The 21659-nt window shown below is 43.5% G+C and overlaps 1 protein-coding gene across 3 annotated transcripts in view; it reads right to left on the bottom strand.

The window, feature by feature from the left end:
• Window positions 1-3000: 3000 nt before the first annotated feature.
• ADCY2 (adenylate cyclase 2) overlaps window positions 3001-21659 on the bottom strand; it is a 134870-nt gene continuing 116211 nt past the window's right edge. For all 3 annotated transcript variants that reach the window (XM_083748572.1, XM_083748571.1, XM_083748573.1), the window contains 6 exons: window positions 20481-20639; window positions 18632-18778; window positions 16835-16942; window positions 14855-14969; window positions 4559-4683; window positions 3001-3776 (listed from right to left, as the gene is read on the bottom strand). In XM_083748572.1, the coding sequence (XP_083604698.1) occupies window positions 3624-3776; window positions 4559-4683; window positions 14855-14969; window positions 16835-16942; window positions 18632-18778; window positions 20481-20639 (807 nt within the window). In that variant the 3' untranslated portion in view covers window positions 3001-3623. The remainder of the gene's footprint in view (window positions 3777-4558; window positions 4684-14854; window positions 14970-16834; window positions 16943-18631; window positions 18779-20480; window positions 20640-21659) is intronic.

Raw genomic sequence — 21659 nt, forward strand, 5'->3', positions numbered from 1 at the left:
TTTGTAAGGCCTCATTGGACAGCCACTTTGCTTTCTTGCATTTCCTTTTCATTGGGATGGTTTTCGTTGCTGCGTCCTGTATAATGTTACGAGCCTCCATCCATAGTTCTTCAGGCATTCTGTCCACCAAATCTAAATCCTTAAACCTGTTCCTCACTTCCACTGTGTATTCATAAGGGATTTGACTTAGATTGTATCTTACCGGCCCAGTGGTTTTTCCTACTTTCTTCAGTTTAAGCTTGAATTTTGCTATAAGAAGCTGATGATCTGAGCCACAGTCAGCTCCAGGTCTTGTTTTTGCTGACTGTATAGAGCTTCTCCATCTTTGGCTGCAGAGAATATAATCAATCTGATTTCGATGCTGCCCATCTGGTGATGTCCATGTGTAGAGTCGTCTCTTGTGTTGTTGGAAAAGCGTGTTTGTGATGACCAGCTTGTTCTCTTGACAGAACTCTATTAGCCTTTGCCCTGCTTCGTTTTGATCTCCAAGGCCAAACTTGCCAGTTGTTCCTTTTATCTCTTGACTCCCTACTTTAGCATTCCAATCCCCTATAATGAGAAGAACATCCTTCTTTGGTGTCACTTCTATAAGGTCTTGTAAGTCTTCATAGAATTGGTCAATTTCAATTTCTTCAGCACAAGTAGTTGGTGCATAAACTTGGATTACTGTGATGTTAAAAGGTCTGCCTTGGATTCGTATCGAGATCATTCTATCATTTTTGAGATTGCATCCCAGTACAGCTTTCGCCACTCTTTTGTTGACTATGAGGGCCACTCCATTTCTTTTACAGGATTCTTGCCCACAGTAGTAGATATGATGGTCATCCAAACTATATTCGCCCATTCCTGTCCATTTTAGTTCACTTATGCCCAGGATGTCAATATTTATTCTTGCCATCTCATTTTTGACCACATCCAGCTTACCAAGGTCCATGGTTCTTACATTCCAGGTTCCATCTTAAAAAGCAGAGACATCACCTTGCCGACAAAGGTCCGTATAGTTAAAGCTATGGTTTTCCCAGTAGTGATGTATGGAAGTGAGAGCTGGACCATAAAGAAGGCTGATCGCCGAAGAATTGATGCTTTAGAATTATGGTGTTGGAGGAGACTCTTGAGAGTCCCATGGACTGCAAGAGGATCAAACCTCTCCTTTCTTAAGGAAATCAGCCCTGAGTGCTCGCTGGAAGGGCGGATCCTGAAGCTGAGGCTCCAATACTTTGGCCACCTCATGAGAAGAGAAGACTCCCTGGAAAGACCCTGGTGTTGGGAAAGATGGAGGGCACAAGGAGAAGGGGATGACAGAGGACGAGATGGTTTGACAGTGTTCTCAAAGTTACCAGCATGAGTTTGACCAAACTGCGGGAAGCAGTGGAAGACAGGAGTGCCTGGTGTGCGCTGGTCCATGGGGTCACAAAGAGTCGGACACAACTAACAACTAAATAACAACAAATAACAAATAAGTTGCATAACATACAACTCAGCTCTCACACCCAGTATTTTCCTGGAGCAGAATTTGCAAGTGTAGATGCTGGCACATAATATCAGCAACTTTGTTACAGAGAGTCAAACCGCAGTTGCTTCCATATTGTTTCTCTCCATGCCCTAGAATTAACACCCTGTATCCAATCCTGTTTTACAGAGTCATTATCAAACTGCTTCAGTCCACTGTTTTCTGTGAGAGCTGATTTATAGTGATTTATAACAACATGTTTGTAATTAAATGCAGCTGCAGCACCAGCCTGTCTAGGTATAAAGTACTACAGTGGTCCCTTGGTTCTCAAACTTAATCCGTTCCGGAAGTCCGTTCCAAAGCCAAAGTGTTCCAAAACCAAGGCACACTTTCCTATAGAAAGTAATGCAAAACGGATTAATCCGTTCCAGACTTTTAAAAACAACCCCTAAAACAGCAATTTAACATGAACATTTAAGGAGACCATTGATCCATAAAATGAAAGCAAAAAACAATGCACTGTACTATAAAATAAAACAGTATTGCAGATGATAAAATTTAAAAAAAATTCTTACTTGCACTGATGATAATCATTGTTTGGATGGGGGCCTTTTATTCATTTCTGGAGTCACAATCAATCAATCAATCGGTAGCTGAACTGGGTTCCACACAGTCACAAAAACAAATTAACCGAAAAAGCCTCAAAAACAAAAAATGCAAAATAAATAGCAAAAACAAAGGCACCAAAATATAAGCTCCAAATACCAGCTCAGAACGCTGCAATCGGAAATGGAAGCCTTGAATTACAATGGGGGGATGGAAATTAGCGGTACAACAGGAAACACAGAAACAGAAGGCTTGAATTACAATAGGGGACGCAAATTAGTAGTGCAACAGTAAAAACAGAAGCTTAGGACTCAAAACGGAGCATGTTCGGCTTCCGAAAAAAAGTTCAAAAACCGGAACACATACTTCCAGTTTTGTAGCGTTCAGGTTTCAAGTTGTTCGTGAACTAAGCTGTTCAAAAACCAAGGTACCACTGTACTTAAAAGCTTTTCAGGGTTCTTGTACCTTTGAAATTAAACACTTATTTTTCGCAGGTCATCTGTTGTTACTGCTTCCTGTTGAACCCAACTGGGAGATTAGTGATGAGGAGAGGAACACTATTGCTACTTGAATTGCTTCCCCGATTTGCTTGATTCTGTTCCCAGTGTGGAGGAGATTTCAATTACTGATTTCCTTTCATTACTATTTTTTAAAGAGTGAACTGGTTCTAACAAGGACTAGGGAGGCTATAGGGTGAAAGTAACCCATATGAAATAAGTGAAGTTGCTATCCATAAGAGAGGTAAAGTATAAATTGCTGCATGGCCTCACATCCATCCTGGCTTGCCTGCCCTGTCTCTCCCCTGCCTCCTCTCCCTTCCTGTCAGAAGTAAATTGTGAACTTATTGGGTCTGCCTTTTTTTAGGCTGTAAAACATCACATACTTTGATGGTGCTGTATGTATTCATGCAAGAGTCGCAATAACCTCACATTGCAAGACAAAAGTACATATAAAGTTTTAATGAGTTAAACTTACAAAAGACAATGGCATCAAAACATTTGACACATTTTGTACAAAACTGGTCCTGCTCATCTATAGTTCTTTTGAGAAGGTGGTTAGTCAGGGGCTCCATTTCCTGTCCCTGGCATAGAGTGAACACACCTTAGTTGTAGTAGATGAAGGGACAGATTTAGAGGTTACAAATTCAGGACTAGAAGGTGATATTGGGGAGCTACTATACTTCCCACAACTTTCCATGCAGCTCCAGTTTTATTGCCATAAGATTTTTTTTGTATTTTTTTTCTTTCTTAAACCGTCTTCCCCAAGGTCTCAGACCTTTAATATCTCCAACTCCTGTCGAAAGTTTCTCTTTTCCACTGAAGAGTTGACAGTGCAAGCTCAGTCTTCCCAGCCCAGAGCATACCTTGTTTCAGCCATCCTGGAACATTAAGACTATTAAGGTCTCTGGATACAGAATGGTGGGAGAAGACCATAAATATGACTACAGCAACATTTCTATGCACCAGAAAATTACACACATGTTCATGGTATGGGCTGAAAGAGACTTAAGAGAAAATGGGCAATGCTTCTTTTAATATGCGGCACTGCCTGCAGCCGAGAGCCTGTTTCAGGACACCACGTTCCCTTGTGAGAGGGATTTTGTCATTTCTGTATGTACAAAATAGGTCTGCAACTCCCCTTTTCCTTTGACGTTAATTATGCCTCGGCAGGTGCAAATGTAGCCCAATGTTTGTAAAATGTTACTGGTCTCTTCTGTGACCTGCAATGCAAGAGACAGACAAGCACATCATACTTTAAGAAAAGGAAATCTCAAAGCCTGCCTCCCTCCTCCTCTTTGCCCTAAGTGACATAGCAGTGAGGAAAGCCCTTCATTGGACTGTTTTACTTCACACAGGGCCTCGTTTTTGCTAATCTTAATGGACAGGTGAGTGAATACAATCACAGAAGATCCACCACAAATAATTTACACAACAGGATAAAAACAGCACCTTGAACTGAACAGATTCTAAAAAACTTTGAAATATATAAATAAAAATGTAACCCACCCCCAAGCATATCTACAACTTCTATCAATTCACAGGAAAAAACAACAGCAGCAGCAACAACAGACAATGCTGTCATCTCTTGGAATCAGTTCCTCCATCACCACCCTGCAGCCGCCACCACCATCACAGCCCCAAAATTTGCTCCAGAGAATTATGGGCCCCTCAAAAGAAGAGATGACGAGTGGATGGAGTTGGAATTACTGAAAATTGCTTTCCTCCCCATTCTGCCGATGGTAGATTCCTTGTCAGCTGAGCAACCCTGTTGGATACCCACCTAATAAAAAATGTTGAAGTATGATTTTGGATCAGATTTTAACCAATGAACCTTCAACTAACCTACAAGTCCCCCCCCCCAAGTTGTGCTGCTGCTGTCTTCACTTGATGAGCTTCCCCCATGTGTGTCATAGCCTGTATCTTTGCCTGCGAGGGACCTTTAGTGGGGAGATTCCCCTGCTGTGCAGGGGCACTTGAGTAAAAACACAAATAGAAGCCAAACCTGAATTTTATCTAAGACACCGGTGCTATCCATTCTGCTGGCCACATTTACAGTGTTGCCCCAGATATCGTACTGTGGCTTCTGTGCTCCAATGACACCCGCAATTACAGGTCCATGGTTAATTCCTGTAAAGAAGATGGCAAATTAAGGGTGGGACCCCTCACCAAATATATATTTTTAAATGCTACAAATTGCAGAGCTCCCTGGAGGAAACATAAATGTTTTGAAACACATATGCACATCTGGTGGCTTTGCTGTCAAATTTGGGGTCTGGAGTTATGCAGAATTTATTCCTATGGCTGGGATTCAGATCAAATTAATATTTAATTTATTAATAATAGTATTGTTCATTTAAGAAGTGCAAAATTCCATCAAATAAGCATTGAACAATTATAATGGGAAAATTGAGAAGTATTAATGCATTGACGGAACAACATAGGCAATACTAGGGAATGTGTTAAGATGCCAGCACAGATTTGTATGAGGCTGATGGTTATCTTTCTATGGCAGAGTTGTAAAGCATTTGCTGTGGAAATGAGTATCACTTTGTTATTGATTTGTATTACCTACTTTTTGTTTCCTAGGAATATGTCATATAATTGGCACACACTGAACACTGCTCTGCTAATGAATGACTAGGAAGCGCTATATATAAAATCAAAATATTTGTTAGAAGTGTAACAGCTTTCTTTTTACAAGTTGCCCCATATTTTTTTCTGAGGGAAAGTATGCTTTGTGTCTTAAGAAAAGGTTTTCCTTGATTTTATTTAGAAGCTCTACATTACAGGTTTCTGAAGGAAAGTGTTTGCAAGTGTACTCCAAAAGTAGTGGGTGGCTGAGGGCAACTTGGGGCTCATCCACACTAGAAAGGCTGCATCCAAGCAGTTTTCCATTTGTCTCCTGCTTTCTATGCATGGCTCATAGTAGTTCTGCCTTTGGCCTGCCACTTTCCCCAGAAAATCTGCTCTTTAGCATTAAATTGGAACAAAAGGCAATCTACTTTTTGTCAACTGCTTTTTGTTTCGATTCAGTGCTGTGTCTCTTAGTTTCAAAGCATTCTTCCACAACCGCTGGAGGCGGTGGCCGGCTGGGCCTTGGAGTTCCCTAACCTATTGGTATTGGGGGACTTCAACATCCATGCTGATGCCACTCCCTCCTCACAGGCTCTGGACCTGGTGTCTTCCATGGCAACACTAGGGCTCTCCCAGTTTGTTTCGGGCCCCACACATCAAGCAGGCCACACGCTGGATTTGATCTTTGGCGCCGGTATAGATGTGATCATGTCTCCTTCGATGAAGGTGCCGTGGTCTGATCACTACGCCCTGAAAGCCAGGATTGACTTTCCACCCCCACCCTGCTTAGGTGGTGAGCCGATTTGGGCTCGCCCGCAGAGGCTGATGGACCCTGATAGATTCCGTCAAGCCTTGCGGGACCTTGCTCCCCCTGGCGACTCATTGACTGAGCTTGTTGAGGGCTGGAATATCCAGCTCCTGGCAGCCATTGATGAGATCGCACCTAAGCGCCCTCTGCGACCCCGCAGAAACCGGGCTCCCTGGTTTACCGAGGAGCTTCGGAAAATGAAGCGGGACCTCAGACGGCTAGAGCGAGTATGGCGGGGTGCCCGTGACGGAGCCTCAAGAACATCTTATAGGGCTTTTATGAAAACCTATGAGATGGCAGTGAAGGCCGCTAAGAAGTCCTACTTCTCGGCCTCCATTGCATCCGCTAGCTCTCGCCCGGCGCAATTATTTAGTATAATTCGGTCTTTAACGTCCCTTGAAGGACAGCCAAATTTAAATAATAATTTGACACACAGCTGTGAGGCATTTGCGAGCTTTTTTGCGGAGAAGGTCCTGTTGCTCCGCCATGACCTCCCTGCCAATTTGGATACAATAAAGGAACTGGAGGCCCCTCGACTGTCCTCGGGTTCAGTATTGAACCACTTTGACTGGATATCCCCAGCCGATGTGGACAGACTCCTCCGAGCTGGAAAGCCCACCACCTGTCCTCTTGACCCGTGCCCGTCATGGCTGATTAGAGCGTGTCCAGACGAGGTGCGGGCCCCCCTGGGGGATATCATCAATTTGTCCCTTGGCACCGGGATATTCCCAGGGGAACTGAAGGAGGCAGTGGTGCGTCCGCTCTTAAAGAAAACATCATTAGATCCCTTAGATCTATCCAATTACCGCCCGGTCTCGAATCTTCCATTCCTGGGTAAGGTGATTGAGAGAGCGGTTGCTGAACAGCTTGGTAGGTTTCTGGATGAAACATCTGCTCTGGATCCATTCCAGTCCGGCTTCCGCGCTGGCCATGGGACCGAGACGGCTCTGGTCGCCCTAACAGATGATCTCCGCAGGCAGCTGGATCGAGGCGGGTCGGGGCTGCTGATTCTTCTAGATCTGTCAGCAGCCTTCGACATGGTCGATCACGAACTCCTGGACCACCGCCTTGCCGACGTGGGGATCCAGGGCACAGTCCTTCAATGGCTGCGCTCGTTTCTCTCTGGTCGGGGACAGTGGTGGCGCTTGGGGGGGAATTGTCATCGCGCCACTCCTTGGTATGTGGAGTGCCTCAGGGTGCGATTCTCTCCCCGATGCTTTTTAACATCTTTATGCACCCCCTCGCCCAGCTTGCCCGGAGTTTTGGGCTGGGCTGCCATCAGTATGCTGATGACACCCAACTCTATCTGTTGATGGATGGCCATCCTGACTCGGCCCCAGACACACTGGCGAGATGTCTGGAAGCTGTGGCTGGATGGTTACGTGGGAGCCGGTTGAGGTTAAATCCTTTGAAGACAGAGGTCCTCTGGCTGGGCCGGGACGATATGGGATTGAGGGGGCAACTCCCATCTCTTGCAGGGGTGCAATTGGTGCCAGCACCGTCCGTTAAGAGTTTGGGTGTAATCTTCGATACCTCCCTCTCTATGGAGGCGCAGATTACAGCTATAACAAAGGCGGCATTTTTTCATCTCCGCCAAGCTAAGCAGTTGACCCCTTATCTCTCTCGCCCTGACCTAGCCACTGTGATCCATGCGACGGTCACCTCCAGACTGGATTATTGTAACTCGCTCTACGTGGGGCTGCCCTTGAGACTGACCCAGAAACTCCAGCGGGTGCAGAATGCCGCGGCGAGACTCCTTATGGGGTCTTCACTGCGAGATCACATTCACCCAGTACTATACCAGCTGCACTGGCTCCCGGTGGAGTACAGGATCAGGTTTAAGGTGCTGGTTTTAACCTTTAAAGCCCTATACGGCCTAGGACCCTCGTACCTACGGGACCGCCTCTCCTGGTATGCCCCACAGAGAAACCTACGGTCTGCAAATAATAACATCCTCAAGGTCCCAGGCCTCAGAGAGGTTAGGCTGGCCTCAACTAGAGCCAGGGCCTTCTCAGCTGCGGCGCCAATCTGGTGGAACGCTCTGTCACAAGAGACTAGGGCCCTGCGGGACCTGACATCTTTCCGCAGGGCCTGCAAGACAGAGTTGTTCCACCAGGCCTGACTCCCTCCTCTGGCAACCTGCATAGAATATTGCTTAATTGGTTGCCATTAATTTGATTTTAATTAATTTTTATAATGAATATTTTGAATGTGTGATTATTTGATTGTTTGATTATTTGATTATTGTTAGCCGCCCTGAGCCCGGCTTCGGCTGGGGAGGGCGGGATATAAATAAAATTTATTATTATTATTATTAACCTGCTTCTGCCACTAGGTGACACTATAAGCTAAAATGAACAGAATCAGCCAGTGAGCAAAACTATAATTATACAAACTGGGGTGGGGGTGGGCAGCGAGAACCCCAGAAAGAAAAATACTGTTACATTAAACATGAAATATTTCATATTTATTTATAGGTTGGTTCCATTTTCTTGCATACATTTAAAACTTCTGAAGCCTTCAAAAATAAATGGCATTACTAAAAGGATATTAAAATCCTGGAATGACCCCTCAGTCAGTCAGTCAGTCAGTCAGTCAGGAATTTAATTTTCTGCTGTTGCATTCTACAAACTCTGGATATTTTGAGAAGATGGCAGTATTTGAATTTATGTGAATTTGCTGCATAAGTATTTAAATGAAAATACGAGAATGAAAAAATGCAGTTAAGTAGAACAGACAATTGTGTAGTTCGTTGTTGTTTTTTTAAAAAAAGTTTAAGACTTCTGAGTGAAAGCAAGCAAGCAGGAGAGAAGAACTCGAACCTCCATTAGATGGGATTCTGCCCACACCTCTAAGGTGATATGACACCCTTTTGCTTGGAAATGGATTTATTATCTCGTTTTTATGTTCCTTTTAAAAAGGAATTACCAAGATAGGAAAAGAGGTAGTAAGGGAATACCAGGCTACTTTAAATGAATTCAGATCTCCAGGGTCTGATGAGCTGCATCCAAGGGTACTAAAGGGAGCTTACGGATGTAATTTCAGAGCCTTTGTCTATTATCTTTGAGAATTCTTGGAGAGCAGGTGAGGTCCCTACAGACTGGAGGCCGGTGTCAGAGGCTGGACTGAGGAGGAATGGTGGGAGCCCCCACTCCTGAACCTTCCCAAGGGCAGGAGGACACTATTGATTTCGAACAGTGGTTTGCAGAAGAGCACAGTCCAGAGGGGAAAAGCTGGGAAATACTGGATGAGGAACAGCTAGAAGAGGAAACACCAGGAGAGAGACAGCTGGCAGATTCATTGTCCTTGGACAGCATTCCTGACTCCCCCTTTGCCTAAGACTAGACGGGCTTTGAGAGTGATAGAACAGAAAGCACAATGGCAACAAGCTCAGATTAACTGACGTAGGAGTGACGTTGATTAAGGGGGACGGAGGGGGTGAACCTTAACTGGGAGCAACATCATTCCTAGAGAGAAAGGCATTCCTTTGTCTCTCACTGTGATTATTAAAGAAACTAACTGATAAGAACGCTACTTTTGTTTGATCTGCTTATTTACTGCCACTGGGGAAGGGATCTGATTCCCCAAAGCCTGACAGTGGGCAAATGTTGTCCCCATCTTCAAAAAGGGAGGAAAGGAAGACCCAGGTAACTACCAACTGGTGAGCTTGACATCAATACCAGGAAAGGTCCTAGAACAGATAATTCAACAGTCGGTCTGTGAGCATTTAGAAGAGGATGCTGTGATTAATAAGACCCAGCATGGTTTTCTCAAAAATAAGTCATATCAGACCAATCTGATTTATTTTTTTGATGGAATTACAAACTTGGTGGATCAAGGAAATGCTGTGGACATAGTATATCTTGATTTCAGTAAGGCTTTCTTGTGGAGATGAGGTAACTGCGAGATGGATTTGTAGCTGGTTGACTGACCGAACTCAAAGAGTACTCATTAATGGTTCCTTGTTATCTTGGAAAAAAGTGACAAGTGGGGTGCCGCAGGGTTCTGCCCATTGTTTGTCAATGTCTTTATAAATGACTTGGATGAAGGAATTGAGGAGATGCTCATCAAATTTGCAGATGACACCAATTTGGGAGGGGTAGCTAATGCCTCAGAAGAAAGAATCAGAATTCAAAATGACTGGAGAACTGGGCGCAAGCTAACAAAATGAATTTCAGTGGAGACAAATGTAAGGTTCTGCACTTAGACAGGAAGAACCAGATGCACATATATAGGATGGGGGACAACTGGCTTAAATGTGAAAAGGATCTAGGGGTCTTGGTGGACCACAAGCTTAACATGAATGAACAGTGTGATGCAGCAGCAAAAAAGCTAACACTATTCTTGGCTGCATCAACAGAAGTCTAGTGTCCAGATCAAGGGAAATAATAGTACCACTCTAGTCTGCCCTGATCAGACCACACTTGGAATACTGTGTCCAATTTTGGGCACCACAATTTAAGAAGGATGTTGACAAGCTGGAAGGTGAGCAGAGGAGGGCAACCAAGACGATCAAGGGTCTGGAAACCAAGCCTTATGAGGAGTGCTTGAAGGAAGCTGGAAAAGAGGCTGACAGGAGATATGATAGCCATCTTCAAATATCTCAAAGGCCGTCACGTGGAGGATGGAACAAACTTGTTTTCTCCTGCTCTGGAGGGTAGGACTTGAACCAATGGCTTCAAGTTGCAAGAAAGGAGATTCCAACTAAACATTCGAAAAAACTTTCTGACAGTAAGAGCTGTTCAGCAGTGGAACAGACTCCCACGAGAGGTGATGGATTCTCCTTCCTTGGAGGTTTTTAAGCAGAGTGGCCATCTCTCATGGATGCTTTAGCTGAAATTCCTGCATTGCAGGGGGTGGGACTAAGATTCTATGATTCTAACTTTCAAGAAAAAGTACAATATATTAAAGAAGAGTGTATTATATAGCATGATTCTACATGCTCAAACTTTTAGAGTGTGTCCAAAAAAGAAAAAAAATCTCGCAATATGTATTGAATTCCTCTTATTTATAACAATATTTATGCTGTCAAAGCAGTCTGGTTAATTTCACACACACAAAAAGAAGCAACTCAAATCAGTGTTTCCCTTAGATGTTACAATATAGGAACTTGAGGAGCTCTGCTGGATCCCCCCATCCAGTTCCAGAGTTGTTTCCACAATTTCCACCGAGATGCCTATGAGCAGCACATGAGCACAGCAGAACTCTCCCAGTCACATTCCCCAGATATCAGCATTCAGAGGCATATTCTCTCTGATGCTAAGGCGTTCATCTAACCATCAGGAATACCAGCCATTGCTTTAGCCTTATCCTCCAAGAATCTAACCATCTTTTTAAAAATTGTGTCAAGTTGGCACCTATCTCTATGTCTTGAGGTAGGAAATCTCATCATTTTAACTATGCACTGTGTGAAGAACTGCCTCCTATGGTCTGTCCCGAATCATCTGCCTTTCAGCTTCATTGGAAGACCCTGGGTCCTAGTATAAGAGAGTGAGAGAAACTGTACAAGCAGGTCTTTTAAAAAAAATTCTTCCAGGCAACTTCCCAAAGAAAATAAAACTGACAAGCTGTTTTTGCCTTTCCCTGCCTGCCTTAATTTTCCAGTTTAGGAACTTGAGAACAGTGATAACAGCAGCTTTCTCTGTTAATATAATTTTATTTACTTTTAATATTTTTGCACTGCCTTTTTGAAAGCCACGAAGATGGTGTTCAACAGATCAAGTATGAAAGCAACGTCATGAAACATTTAAAAAAGGGTAAAGGTAAAGGACCCCTGACAGTTAAATCCAGTCGCAAACACTCTGGGGTTGCGGTGCTCATCTCGCTTTACTGGCCGAAGAAGCCAGCGTTTGTCCGCAAACAGTTTTTCCAGGTCATGTGGCCAGCATGACTAAGCCGCTTCTGGCGAACCAGAGCAGCACACAGAAATGCCGTTTACCTTCCCAGCAGAGCGGTACCTATTTAGCTACTTGCACTTTGACGTGCTTTCGAACTGCTAGGTTGGCAGGAGCTGGGACTGAACAACAGGAGTTCACGCCGTTGCGGGGATTCGAACCACCGACCTTCTGATCGGCAAGCCATAAAAAGGAACACTGATGAAAAATATATAAAAGGCCAAATTACAATCATATTTGCTTTCTAGAATCTCTGTTTATAATGTTTAATTGTTCTTTAACAATGTTTAACTTTTTTAGTGACATCCTTCACCCTGTTTTTAGCTGTTTTTATTTTATCTGTAAGCCACTTTGAGTCCCTATCAGGGAAACCGGCAGATATAGATAGATTACAGTGGTACCTCAGTTTACTAACTTAATCCATTCTGGAGGTACGTTCTTAAACCAAAGCGTTCTTAAAGCAAGGAACCCTTTCCCTAATGAGGCCTCCCGCCACTGGTGTTCAGCTTCCATTCTTCCGGGGCAAAGTTCGCTAACCGGAACACCTACTTCCGGTTTTGCGGAGTTCGTTGTCCGAAGTTTTCGTTAACAGGGCTGTTCGTAGACCGAGGTACCACTGTATATCCTTGATTTAATTCATTATGAGCCATTGTTCTTCAGAGACTGGCTGCCGTCATACGTTTTGGTAAGCCATAATGTACAGAAGTGAGTTATTTGTTTGTTCTGTGAGGAAACAAGCCATGTGCTCTTGACCTATTGACCATGTGCTCTTGACTTATTGACCATGGTTTGTTGGAGTACAACAGGCTAAGCTAGGAACCATTGTTTGTTCCCTCCCAGAGCAAAGAAAGCATAATTTGCTTGTACACAGTAAACAATTGTTTATGGCTTATTTTGATGTGTGATTAGTAGGGTTATAACTTTTTTACAACCTCATGTGCTGTAGCTTAGTTAGATTAACTTTTGCCTAAAAACAAAGCAATGAACTGTCATTTGAAAAAAGCTTACCCCAAAATCAATAAATCAATTTTAGTATATGTAACTGTCTAATGTATTGTGTCATTATTGTGCCATTATACATAATAATTATGCATTATAATACAGGAAAATAGCTTGCAAATTTTCTAATACTTGTACAATGTTCTGTACATTGTATATCAATTCTTATTGCTTAGAATCATCATCATCATCATCATCATCATTTATACCCCGCCACTCTGGCTGGGTTTCCCCAGCCACTCTGGGCAGCTCCCAATATTAAAAATAGAATCAAACATTAAAAACTTCCCTAAACAGGTCTGCCTTCAAATGTCTTCTAAAAGTCAGATAGTTGTTTCTTTCCTTGACATCTGATGGGAGGGTGTTCCACTGAGAAGGCCCTCTGCCTGGTTGCAATTCTTCTTTGTTTCTGCTGCAAGCGCCATAAAGTTCCCACATCACTTTGATTGCGCCTTCTGCACACTGCTTGCTTCTTGGTATCTGGAGGATGGATGGCCTCTGCTTCCAGTGAGTTTCCAATACCCACAATGCTTTTTTTCAAAAAAAGGTTTCAATATTTCTGACAAGTTCTTGAAGTCATTTTCAATAAGTGGTAATGTTGCATATATGGTGATTCCCACTTTTCATTTTGGGGTGACCTTTTTTCACAGCTCAGAAGAGATAGTCCCTTTTCAGTGTTTCTAAGCAAATATTGAAAAGGGACTACCGTATTTTTCGCTCTATAACACGCACCTGACCATAACACACACATCGTTTTTAGAGGAGGAAAACAAGGGGAAAAACATTCTGAATGAAACAGTGGATGTATCATTTTTGTGCTTCATGCTGTGGCCACAGACATGTGATCTGATGGTGAATTTGGGGTGACCCAATGCAAAAATCCTGAGAATTCCTGTGGATCCATGCTTTGTAACCACGTTTTTACACCATTGCAGCCCCAGGCAACAGTGGGTGCGTGATTTTTTTGGTGCAGGCTGTAGCCATGGACATGCTATGTGATCTGATGGTGAATTTGGGGTGACCCAATGCAAAGATCCTGAGGATCCATGTGGATCTATGCTTTGTAACCACATTTTAAGTAGGGAACGAAGGAAAAACGAAGGTACATGAGAGGGGTGTGCAGAGAAGCAGCTGGCTAAGAATGCAGGAGAGGGATTTAACGGGAGGGAGGAAAGAAAGGCAAAAGTTTCCCCCCACCCAAGCCAGCCATCTCTCTTTCTCTCTCTCTCTCTCTCTCTCTCTCTCTCTCTCTCTCTCTCCCTCCCCCTCTCCCTCCCCCTCTCTCTCTCCCTCCCGCTCTCTCTCCCTCCCCCCCTCTCTCTCCCTCCCCCCTCTCTCTCTCCCTCCCCCCTCTCTCTCCCTCCCCCTCTCTCTCTCCCTCCCCCCTCTCTCTCCCTCCCCCTCTCTCTCTCCCTCCCCCTCTCTCTCTCCCTCTCCCCCAGCAGCACCGGAGCACAGAGAGGAATTAGAATCTGCTTTCCCCTCTGCTTGCCTGGAGGGGAGGGGCTTTCCCTGCTCTTTGTTCCGTTTCAGCAAACACAGCAACGAAACAGAGGTGGGTGGGCAGTAAGACCCTGAGGCAGAATGCAGGAAAGCAGCCGCTTCCTCTTTTCAGGTTTCCCTTCTCCGTGAAGCGCGATTTGATTTTTGCCTGATTTTTCGGCTCCAGGGACCACACATTCGCTCTATAACACGCACAGACATTTCCCCTTCCTTTTTAGGAGAAAAAATCTGCGTGTTATAGAGGGAAAAATACGGTAATTTTTTTTTTGAAATAAAGTCAGTTTTTAAAAACGGGAAAAAATCCATTTTTTTGAAAATCAAAAAGTTATAACCCTAGTGATCACGGCCACAGCCTCACAATATTCAATGCAGTGATGTGCTGAAATTAGCAATTAGGGGGGAAGTTCTGCAAACACAATGCTGGAATAACAAAGTGGAGGAACTTGAACTGTTAGCACTGTATTAAAAAAGGATATTATTGCTGTACTTGGAGACGAGACAAAATATGTATGCTGCTTACCTACGCGTAGCTTGAAGTCATTGAAGGAATGCTTGTTTATGACATCCAGTTTTGCTCCCAGGGCAAATGCAAACTCCACCATAGTCCCAATATGCATGTATTGTCTGTCAGGCTCCTGAATGTAAACACATAGACATATCCTGTAATGCCACTGCAATTATCAAAGAATCCTCAATATAGATTTGCTCTCTGTAAATGTTGCAATTTACTGAAAACTTACAAGAAGTCAGTGTTTTAATTCTAGAGTTACAACCCTATATACTTTTACTTGTTCCAACAGAATCACAGTACTTTGGATTTATTCCTGATCAAAGTGGGATATAAACGAACAAATATAAAAAAAAATTAATTAAATTGAGCTCAGTGTGATTTATTTCTGAGTAAACATGCATAGGATTGGGCTGTATGCTATTTACGCCTGCGCACAGCTCAGTTTTCTATCAGCTGTGTTCTTGTGGAAAATCAATGTGCCTGGTCGAAATGGGTCCTGGAATAGCTCCGAGTGCTTGTTGGCCCCTGGGTAAGAGATCTGCTTTTGGTTCCCAGTAAGTAACAGACTCACAGCTCCCCTTGCAAGAACAGGTCACTCCCTCCCTTCTATGATCCTTTCCCTCTTTGCTCCCCTGCTGGTCTCCTGAATGATGGGAAGTGCAGGAAAGAGGATAAGGAATTGTGCTGGGTCTAAAGCTGGACACCATGTTGGCCCTAGACATTTTGGCACCTGAGGAGAACCACAAAATGGTGCATCCTCCTGCGAGGGAAGAAGGGGTGAGTGAACATCTACACTGGGAACAAGCGGGTGGGGAGGGGAGAGGATAAAGAGCTTCATTGGGAACAAGGGTGGGAGGGCCCAGCAGTGCCTCCTATTTGCTTAGAGGCTGCTGTACAAGTGGCATGGGGGAGGCTGCCAGGGAGGTGGCAGTGCTGCTGCCATTACCATGGGCAACACATTCCTTGGAGACAGGATTTCAGGTCTCTCTGGGTCAGGCCACCCAAGGCGGTGGCCTCGCTTTGCCTCCTGGGTGGGCCAGCCCTAGCTTGATGCAATAGGCCCTTCAAGTCTCGGGCCTTAAGACAAGGGCCAAATGGGTCACCTGTGCACGCTCTCAGTTCCAGCTGGCACTGCCCATTTCATACTGTACAGATAGAGGGAGCCATCCCACCTGAGAGGCTCATATCTGTTCATTTGTGAGAGGGGAGGGCCCAGCTGTTTTTTTTGTGCCAGGTCTTCACACATACTTAATGTACACCAGTGCACAGGACCCTCTGAGCTGCAACCATGGACTGTAGGAGAATAGGACTGAGCTGTTTTAATGTTCTGTGAATATGAAGCATGATTTTTTTAAAATATCCTACTTTCTCTATAGGCATAAATTCTCACTCAGAAGTTGAGTGGGAAGCGAAGGAGAAAGAAATAAAGGGTGGGGTTGAAGTGTGGGTGAGGTTTTTTTTTGGGGGGGGGAGTAAAGTTTTGCACCACTTCACAAAATGTAGATGAGATTCTTCAAATATTGGAACACCAGGGAAATTATGCAGGAATATCATTTTGCCTACCCACCCACCCACATTAGGCATTGCTATATAATGCTGTAACAGCAATAAAGAAATCAAACACTGTTCTGTAATAGCAGGGTGTTTATGCAGGTAATGAAAAGCATATTCAGAGTTAGAAAATCCAAGTGCTTGAGTGTTGTGTTTCATTGGAGGGGAACTGTCTTAACTGTATTTCCTGAGATCAGGAGCCAAAAGTTGCACAGGCGCATGCAAATGCTTCTGGGAACACTGGCATAGCTGAAGTTGGCAAGCCTCATCTGGGATGCTCCTAATATTCCTCCCAAGTTTTGGGAGCAGCTTTTCAGAGCCTTTGAACCGGCTTGGTGGGGAGATGACTTAGAAGCTTCACTGCATTCCCAGATGTGGCCTTTTGCACCCCAGACAAAATATGGTCCCTACAAAGTGGACACAGTAACTTTGACGTACCTGACTATGTTCCTGGCTGGGCATTGCACTTAGCCCTGTGGCTGCCATGTATGTGCTCCCAATGGTCTTGATCTTTTCAACGCCACTAAATTTGGGTTTCGACAATAGCTGTGAAGAAATAAGGCACTCAGGTGTCTGATAGCGAAATAATGCATCAGCATTGTTAATACACACGCTTCCCAGGGCTGCTTCCGGGCTGCACTTGTTTGGAGCAACTTTCAAGCACATTTAGCAGATCCAGAAGCAGCCAAACTAGTTGAGACAGTAGTAAACCCTTTTATTTAAGTTTGGCCCAATCTCACATAGGACACGGGTAGGGGGATCATATTTTACAGCAAAAGGTGCCTGCAGGTGGGAATAGCTCCCTGAAACCCAACACATTCTGAGCCTTAATGCAACTCTTGGTTTCACTGAGAAACTATTTTAACATTTTGCAAAAGGAGCTCTGGCAATTCATTTTCTGCAGTCAGTGTTACTGCGACATCTGGATTTGCGGTGCTGTTCTCTTCAGTAGTGGCTTATATAAACTGCCTTAGGCATTTTGATAAGGTAGAGTGCTGCTTTTGTGGTGGGGGAGGGGAATCAACTGCACTTCTGAGCAGCAGAAGCAAGAAGGCAATGACTTCTCATCTGACCTGTCTTTGTCACAACCTCTGCTGTTTCCTCTCTGCTGCAGTTTGGCCTCCACCAAATTCATCTCCCTGTCCACTAGTCAATGTGATTTACATAGTTATTCATGTAAATTAAGAACTTAAATGTAATTAATGATGCAATTATTTCCACACCATTCATTTCAATAATGCCAAGGACATTCATCTCAATGCAAAGGAATCTAGAATGAATCATAACCTAGAATTCTGGTAAACATAAAAAACCACTACTGGCCATTTAGGAACACAAAAGTCATCCACGTGCCCCTTAAATGCTGCATGGAAAATGATGCCATTTTATGCAGAAGTGCCTATAAAGACTGCATTGGTGTGGAACTCTACATTTCTACAGCAGCTGGTGCCCTCTCTGATTCAGAGTGCAGCTTCTGCCAGTACAAGCCTCTGCCAGTATTGGCTGTGCTGGCTAGGAATTATTATTATTATTATTATTATTATTATTATTATTATTATTATTAATAATTTATTTTTCTTTCCTTTATGAATTGCTTCCCACAAAGCATCTCAAAGTGATAGTGATTTACAGTATAAGAAAAATATATTTATTCTATTGTATTTTATTATTTGATTATAGAAAAACCCCTCAAAGTGGTTTACAAAAGATAAAAAGTAAAATCCATGGAAGTTTACAACCCAAAGCTTAAAATATACAAAAGTTAAAATATTAAAACAGATTAAATCACATTTTTACATTCCTTTACCTGTCACAGAATTGCTCTACAAGTCACTATCCTGTGTGTCAAACCATAAACATTGCTGATTCTCGCTTGAGTCTTCCAGATTTATAAGCCCTTCCTACATAATCTTACGAGACACCGGAGGGTCTTGTATGGGCTATACGTAGAAGAGATGACTCAAAGGTTGGTGTAAAAATACCTATCACACAATTCCAAGAGACATGGAGGCAACAGCTTCTTCTGCCTTAGAAGGATAAGCAAGTTTTAGGCTTACAAACAAAACATGGAGGCCATAGTCCAGCGTAGAGTTAAATGTGTTTAAGTTAACTGATTTAAATGGAATAAAATGCACTTAAATCTGTTTTGAATTGGGGCCACAATGTGGGAAACTCTTCTGTAACGAAATAATTTCTTGCTTGTCCTTTAGCCAAACACAGACAAGATGTACTTACATCATCAAAGTCAGCAATGATCTCATTTAGAAGCCGGAGGCATTCTAAGCCCTCTTTGTTGACATCAGATTCTGTATAAAATTCTTTGAAATCTGGAATGGAGGCAAACATGACGCAAACACAGTCATATGATTGATGGTATAAATCCTGTTCAAGAGAGAAGAATGAGAAACCAGTCACAAAATGTTCTCAGTAGAAGGCATTCATAAAATGAAGTACAGATTGGAAAGAAAAAGGATGGATGAAAAGTTCGTGTAAGGTGTGCTTGCACCTATTTAGTACAAAGATAATTTGCTGATGTTTTACTACTTTTTGCTTTATAATAAGCCATGCCCATCCATGAATAATTTCATCAAGTTACACTACCTAATTAACCTGTTCTATTCAGTTAAAGTACCTCTCTATATAACTGGCTACACATTTTACACCTGTGGATATATTGGAAACAGCTCAGTGACATTCAAGGAACAGGTTTACCAAGCAGGTGACAGAAGCCCTGAAGCCTGCACCTGACTTGATCCCATTTCTAGTGCAGTGCAAAAGGACCAGAACATTGTTCTAGTGAAGCTGAGAGATTTCTGTCATTTGGAAGCCTGGCAACTATGACACTGTTTTCTCAATCTTTTTAATTAAGTTGGAAGTGCTTGAAAAATGCTACAGCAAAAGGAAGTCAAAGTTACTTATCATCATCATCATCAAAGTTCTTCATCACTTCTAGGCAAGAAAAATGGAAATGAATACTGTTCCAGAGGCCCATTTGCTCCAATGTACAAAAGAAGAGAGCTGCCAGATCAAGCCAAAGACCCTTCCAGCATCCTGTTTTCAAAAGGGCCAACCAGATGCTGATGCCCACAAGCAGGACACAAATGCAAACCCTTCCATAGTTGTCCCCCAGCAACTGGTAACTTACAGATAAAAACTGCTTGTTCAGAGCAGACATAATGCAAGAAGGTATCATTGAGAAAGCAGTAATCTCCTAACATCGTTAAATATCAACAGACTCTAGAACACAAATAGTACTTTTTGGACTGAGTATGTTTGGTCTCTTTACGCAGTTTGTCACCAAAATCTTCACTGATGTTTCTCTCATATTGGTCATCACTGCAAAGGTCATCATTTGCTATGGCTCACAACATAATAGCTGGGGATGTTTCCTCAATAGGCTTTCTCCCCTCCCTTTTTTATCAAAGATTTTCTTGTTTTACAAAAGTGTTTGCAATGTCTGCTTTCTTAATGGGCAACCTATGTCCAAGTGGGGCTAGGGAACGGTGCCGTTCCAGTGTGTTTGAGGGACTAGAAAAAAATATTTGGAGTTGGTACATAGACCTCAGGAGAGACAGAGGTCTGATTTTTGCAGCCGGCTTGCAAAAAGCAACCACAGAATTGGAGGACTCCAAAGACACATTGATCGCTTTGGAAAGGGTGGACCTGTGGCAGCCTCTCAAAGGCTTGCATTGCCTGCCTGTTTTCTCATGTTTTGAAGTTATTTGCAAGCAAACAGTTATTATAAAAGGCAAAGTAAGGCCTGTGTGATCCACTCTGCAAAAGAAAGCAAAGCCCAGTAGCCTTGCCCTTGAAATTATCACTGGGCAACTGGGGAGTGTGTAAAACCCACAGTGCACACCAGAAATAATCTGTCACAGTCTATCTCTCTCCTGTTTTATCCTTGGAAACAAACTAGAAATGGAGGCAAGCTGGTATGCCAATTCTCACTTTCAGTGAGAGGGCAGTCTATAGTATGCTGTGTGCGCACTGGACCAGATTTGCTCCTGGAGGTGTGCAGGTGTTCCTGAAGGTTGTCAGTTTTATTTCAGAACAGCGAAGAAGACTAAAGGTGGTGAGGACTGACCTCATTCTTCAGGTTCCTTGCCAAGAAATGTTCAGCCACATGAGCAGGCAGCACGTTCTCCAGCAGCAGCCGGTTCAAATTCTCCATGGTCTCAATCTCCTCACGCTCTTTTTTGAACTTGTTCTTCCACAGGAAATCTAACCTACAGTAATATTCATTCTGTTACAAAGAGGACACAGAAGTAAAGAAACAATAGGCATCTTGTCCTATCAGATGGTTTTAAGAGAGAGAGAAAAACACACCCCTCCCCCAAAACAATGAAGCAGTAGGTTAAGGTATTCATTCCACTCCAGCTGGGGCCGAAAGACAGAGGCGGTTTTAGGGCAGTGCAACCAAGGCAGCTGCAACAATCCTGTAGAACAGCACGTGAGAAGCAGGAGGGGATGCCAAACTTCAGTGTCACATAGGACGCTGCTGAAATCTGAGAGCCCAAAATCTGCCAATGTTAAACAGGCAGATTCTGTGCATGCATAGTATTACCCAGCTTGATCCAGCAAATATGACAGTGTGTGTGTGTGTGTGTGTGAGTGAGTGAGAGAGAGAGAGAGAGAAACCCTTCAGGTCAGCATCCTCATTATTATTTACTTAATTTATTTGTTAGTTGGATGGTGTCATGCAGCCAAGCTGGTGCCCAAACGTCTTGCTCTGCTTTCCTTTGGACCACATAAGCAAGGTCGAGGGGGGGGGGGTCTTGTCACCTGGGCAGCCCAGGATCTCCCATACACACTACACAGCCTTGCACCCCAGGGAGATCACTTTGGTGCTCCTAATGCAGAAAACAACAACACAGGAGGCAGCAGTTACAAGTTACCAGTCTAAGAAGTCACAGCAGGTGCTGCAATACTCTAGCACTTTGACTTCACCCCCGGAGGCACACTCCATTGTCTCCTGAGACAGATGGATGACAACAACTATTTGTCACTTTTCACAAACTTAACTAGTGATCATCTGATGGGAAGTGAGGATGGGCTGAGTTTATAGGGCCAGAGGGACGATGAGAGATGGTCCACTGTGTGAACAGATAACAGCTGAACCATCAAGTGGTGCTACTCAGAGAAGGCCCCATAGCCGGCTCACACTCCCACTTGTCCCTTGTCTAGAAAGCTGTCAGAGTGGTTATCGACTTGCCCCATACTTTCTAAATAATAATAATAATAATAATAATAATAATAATAATAA

The sequence above is a fragment of the Podarcis gaigeae genome (genome assembly GCF_964106915.1).
Source record: "Podarcis gaigeae genome assembly, chromosome: 7".
Classification (NCBI taxonomy): domain Eukaryota; kingdom Metazoa; phylum Chordata; class Lepidosauria; order Squamata; family Lacertidae; genus Podarcis; species Podarcis gaigeae.